The 5,211-nt window shown below is 56.3% G+C and overlaps 2 protein-coding genes across 2 annotated transcripts; one reads left to right on the top strand and one right to left on the bottom strand.

Annotated features, from left to right (window-relative positions):
- Positions 1-2,013: 2,013 nt before the first annotated feature.
- Positions 2,014-2,943, top strand: PUNSTDRAFT_130526 (uncharacterized protein; the record flags this gene model as incomplete). The annotated part of the gene is made up of 5 exons (XM_007379764.1): positions 2,014-2,045; positions 2,131-2,272; positions 2,648-2,663; positions 2,729-2,776; positions 2,846-2,943. The coding sequence occupies 5 exons, from the start codon at positions 2,014-2,016 to the stop codon at positions 2,941-2,943; spliced, it is 336 nt and encodes a 111-aa protein (XP_007379826.1).
- An 850-nt stretch (positions 2,944-3,793) lies between these two features.
- PUNSTDRAFT_130525 (uncharacterized protein) lies at positions 3,794-4,737 on the bottom strand (the record flags this gene model as incomplete). Its single annotated transcript, XM_007379763.1, has 2 exons — positions 3,794-4,428; positions 4,560-4,737. 2 exons carry the CDS (start codon positions 4,735-4,737, stop codon positions 3,794-3,796), a joined length of 813 nt encoding a protein of 270 aa, XP_007379825.1.
- Positions 4,738-5,211: the final 474 nt, after the last annotated feature.

Below are 5,211 nucleotides of genomic sequence, written 5' to 3'. Positions count from 1 at the left end.
AGATGGTAGGATCAATGAGAGGAGCAGGTGCGTACCGAAGCCGTGTGCTTGGCTGACTTCGTGACGAAGCGCTTGATAACGACTGTGGCAACAGTCCGCGTGCGCGCAGTTCTGGTGTCGGTCTCATCTAGGATGGCGAACACGACTCTGATATGCAACGCGGCGTGACCGCCAAGCGATACTCACCGCCCGAATTACACCCTCCGCGATTCATGCAACTGCCCTTGTAGTGTCGGGAAACTGCTCATCAGTACGCCGTTCGATCTTCGGCGAATGAGATCATTGAGCACCTGCACTGCTCCCGCCATATCTCAGCCTTCATCGAATACGTGATGGGCTGCGCCGGCGTTCCGTCGGCGCCAATTTTGAAATCGATGATCGCGTTGGACGTTACGGGGTCCGCAAGCGGTCATTGACCATGCTTTGTGCCTGCGCTACATTTCGTCGGCTCGTGGACCGCACAGGTGTAATATCTGGCGTTTAGGTTGGGTTGCAAGGCAAGGCGGAGTTTCTATCATGCAGATGGGTGAGTCAACCAGAGCAAGCACCGTGCACTACTGCTTAGAGGGGGACAACAGGGTACAACATACGAAGAAAGTGTCGACGGTCGTGCGTGCGGCATGGACCGAGATGGCCGTTCTTGATGCATATAGCCGTCAGCGGTCCCGGTCAGGATGTTTTCGCTCACCCTTTACAGAATTCAGACAGATATCCTAGCACCTCGAGTGTCTGTTGGCGGGTGGCTTTAGCATGGGTACACAAAGCAGTGGAGAGGATGAATGGGGATAAAGAAAGAATCTAGGGCCCCACCCGCTGTACTCTGCGCACCTCTGATCAGCAGAACGCACATCGTTGATGGTGTATACCTGCTCGTGCGGTGTACAAGCACGTCGATCGACCGACACGGAACTGGTGCAGGTCAGTCGCTTTCAGAGCCCTAACGCCGGAGACCCACTGGGTGAAAAGTATACGAACGGGGTCTGGGCATTCGCGGCCGTATGCGAGACCATGCGGATGAGTATGGCGATAGCATTCTGAGTTTGATCATTGGGCGTGTTCCGAGAGCCTTGGGAGGTACACAGACGCCCTAGAGCGCGGCTATTGCAAGTATCATTCATGCGATAGAATATCCAGAGGTTAAGATGCAAGAAGAAGCGGCACCATATTGACAGGCTTTTGTAAATTAGAGAGCGCGAAGGTGAGCATGTATGAGCTGGAGATGTCAAAGGAAGATGGGAGTCAAGTGGCGCGCGATTGATCCCTCTCTGCCACGATCGCAGTCTCGCGCTGGGCGATATGGGAACGAGGACGGGCGCGAGGTACGGGCGCGAGGTATGGTCGATGGTTAACAGTAGTGTGCGTGTTCGATTTTGCGCGGAATGACGACGTTCGTTCACTCACCTGGTTGTGTACCATCGCAGTCAAGCATCGAAGTCTTAATCCCCCTCGCTCTGGCTTCAAACAGGTCAGATGCCCCCTCCTACTTGGTCCAGGACACCTCCAGAGCCCAAACACGCGTCGACCTCGGATCTCCCGCACGCGCCGCGGTCGTAGGGCCATCCCAGACCAGCAGCCTCATCCACATACCTATCGCCTGGGAACGACTTACTTACGCTCTCCTCTCCTTCACCGAAGTCAAGTTCCGCTCCAAAAGCCATGCCCGGACGCGATACAGTCTGCCTGCGAACATGTGCACGTCGCCTTCTCGCCCTCTCGTGCGCCTCCTCCTCATACCACTTCGTATACAAACATTAGCGTCATGCCACCATCGCCGCCGCTATTTCACCTCCCCATCATTCGCCAATACTCCACCTCCCTCAGTATAGTTCATCGGCATGGCGGCCTGTTCTCTGAACATGAAGATGCTTCGCCCGAAGGCGCATAGTCCAGCGATGACATCGAGCTCGGATACACTAGGGAATGGGTATGAACGCTGCGACGACTACGCCTACCCTCGAACCGGACAGTCATTTGTCGAGCGGAGTATGCGGAAGGCTGGCCATACCGTCCTGCATGAGCAATGGGAGGCGGCTCGTCCACTCCCGGTACGTTTTCCTGCATTGTCTCCGCCCTTAGTACCCGTGCCCAAGTCCACGGATGCTGATGCGCATATATGCATACCTTTCGTAGGCGGCCTCACGACGACCGCACCGGCCTGACTCTACATTGGCCTCTCTTCCTCATCAACGCCCTCGACGAACTCTACGAAGACCGTATCGGCTTGCCTATCCGGGTCTTGAATGCTCTACGGCTTCCCGAATGGTTAACTGAGGTGCGTACGCGTCCGCATCTTCTCTTCTCATCATCCTCTTGCACTCGCTCCGGTGCTCACGAATCCCCGCTGCGTGAACCTGCTCCCTCTTCTACCATACATCTATGGATCACGATCGACGCTAATACGCGCATACACTCGTTTCAGGTATCGCAAATCTCGAAGCACCGCGTTAGTGTTCCTTCACACCCCTTCGGCCAGCCTCAATCGCTTCTCCGGACGGCGTGCGTCATCGTCGAACGCACACCGGTCCATGATCGCTCTTGTCTACAGTCGACCGCAGTGTAATTCAATCTCTCTTCTGCAAACAAGCGCTCTTCTCACAGGTCCGCATCGTCTCATCCAAGCATCGTCAGCCTGACTTTGTCTCTCCAGTCGCATTACTTCAACAGTTGGCTCGACGTCGTCGTTTACGCGCCGCTATGCACCTTCCAGGGTGACGCCGACCCGACGTAGGGCAGCATCTACGTAGGGCTCCATCTACGACGCAGGCTCCTTTCAAAGGTATGTTCCGGTCCTTCTTCGCCGCATATGCTCCTCTTTTTCTTCGCCGACTGATCCTTACCTCAATAGGACCCGAGTTGCGCGATGTCGTCAAATTGCTCTTCGTCGCCTTTGGCTCCCGCGATGAATCCGAGCGCTCGGCTGCCTCCGCGCACGCGCGGCGCTGATGCGCGGAGGACGAAAGTATGGACTGCTCGGCCGCGGTGTGCTTTGCTCCTCGGGTGCGAGTGACATCGCGAGCTTCAGGATAGCGTGCATCAGGAAAGCCCGAAGGGGCCGCGGTTCAAAAGCCCGGGTTTCGTATGATGTGCGAAGGCCGGTGATCGGAGCGGGAGGCGGGACGTCGAGGCCGTCGAGGTCTTCGCCGATTTGGGGGAGATATATCCGCGAGTTGGGGAAAACGAGGGGGAAGCGGCGGTGATTACACACATCCTGGCCAATGTGAATTCAGGGCGATCGTTAGAGCTCGTGAATGGCATATCGACGAAGATCTTTGGCCGTGCACCCGTTTGGGTACGTTACTACCTGGAGTACACCTACGTATGTGAGTGCACCATCCTGTGAAATTCGATGAAGGTCGATTGATGTGTGTACAGCACTGCGCGTGACCGGTTCCTCCCGCACGAGTTGTTACTACATGGCGACAGCGATGCTGGGACGAGGGACTGGAAAGCAGAAATCAGGTCCGACTCTTGCTCCCGGGAATCGGCGCCGTAGTTATGACATCGAACAGGATTAGTTGGTACCCATCGGGGCGAAAAGCATGATTCCTTCCGATCTTGAGATGTAAAATCTCATATACCCACTGCAGCTTATCGAGCAAAAATTCTGGTCGTCCGCGACTTCACGCTCTACCAGTATCATTGCTCATGAGCGATCGAGACCGATCTTCAAGTCTTTGTATCTAGGTGTCAATCCCCACGTCTCCGTGCGTCAAGGGACATGACACCCAGCAGTCGTACAATGCGCTCCCGACGAACATCTCCGATACGAGACCCAGGGAAAATGCGTTCAGCTTTAGCCGCGAAAACTGAGGTTCTCGGCAGTGGCAGCGTTCCACAGATATCTCCGCAGCGTTGCCAGTCGCCATCGCGCCCGCCTCGACGTCCTGCGCGTCGCGAACAAGTTCACCGGTCCCGAATTGTTTTGAGGCGGCTGCCAGGTTGAGATGTGTGCAACGATTTGCCTCCACTGGGACGAAAATACGTACCAGGCAGAATCATGGTCTTTAACTGCAACTTGAAGAAGCCCATGGACGGTAGTCGACCCAGAACGCGGGGAGAAGAGAAGAGGTAGTCGGTGCGAGCCCTTGGGGACGAGGGTGACATCTCGAGTGCCCTTCGATCCGAATCGAGTGGCGCCGTTATCGACCGGGATAGGATTGGACGAACGTTCCCCCCGTCGCTTCTCCTTGGATTGCGGGCTGCTGATGTGGGCCGCATGACGGTAGGGGATGTAGTCGAATAAGCGCGATACTTCCTTCATGATACGCGTAACGGTGGCGGCGCAATGACTGCAGTTTGTTGAATGAGAGATTAGTGTCGCATTCTCTTCGTCATCGCCTGCCTCGCCGATGCAGTGCGTCCTGCCGGAGTCCGCGCGGCCGACCTGCATGTCCTCGAGCTTGATGTTGTAGTGCACATCCAGGCGGGCTATCGCGGACGACCCGGCGGAAGAGCCAGGTTCGATTCAGCCTGGAAACACGATAGTTGGGTGGAAAGACGAGAACGCACGCAGTTACCCACCACGCGCGAGAGCGCACCGCGCACGGTATCTCACATACCAGACGTCGGGATTCGAAGATCTTGGCATGCCTTGCACGCTCCTTTCCATTTTGCAGCGAGGACGAATGCTTCGTCAGCCTCAATAGCCCCGCTTTGATGTAGCCGCGCCGGGGAGGCGAAAGACCCCGCGTTCGGTTTGGCGTGCTTCACGCGAGCTATGGACGCGCGAATGAGCATACTGGGGATGGACTCAAATCCGTTGTCTTGGAGTAGGCTGACTTGAGGCAGGTGGTAGGTGGACCGACGGTAGCGGCAGGTACGATGATACAACGAGTTGCGTGCTGTACGAAGCAGGCTCGGAGAACACGATCGAGACGAGACGCATTATATGATCTTGCCATGCGAGTGCACATCTGAGAGCCCCCGGGGCGACGAACCAAGGCACGGAGAGAGACAAGCTGGATCGGCTTCGGCCGACGGCGGTCGCGCGCGACATCGGAGTCGCTCTCTCGGCCAGCTCCACACGTCAAGATGTCCGCATTGCAAGTCAGATCAATGACTTGTGTCTCACTGGAGGGGAACGGGGATGAATATGAGCAAAACTAGAGATGATGTCGATGTTCGGTGGTCAACAGCGTGAGTGTTTGAGTATGTGCTGGTTGACGACGTTCGTTTGTTCACTCGGCCTCAGCAGTGCGGAACGTCTCATCC

Source organism: Punctularia strigosozonata, assembly GCF_000264995.1.
Source record: "Punctularia strigosozonata HHB-11173 SS5 unplaced genomic scaffold PUNSTscaffold_2, whole genome shotgun sequence".
NCBI lineage: Eukaryota > Fungi > Basidiomycota > Agaricomycetes > Corticiales > Punctulariaceae > Punctularia > Punctularia strigosozonata.
Note: the sequence above shows the minus strand (reverse complement) of the source record. Positions and strands in the feature narration are given on the sequence as shown.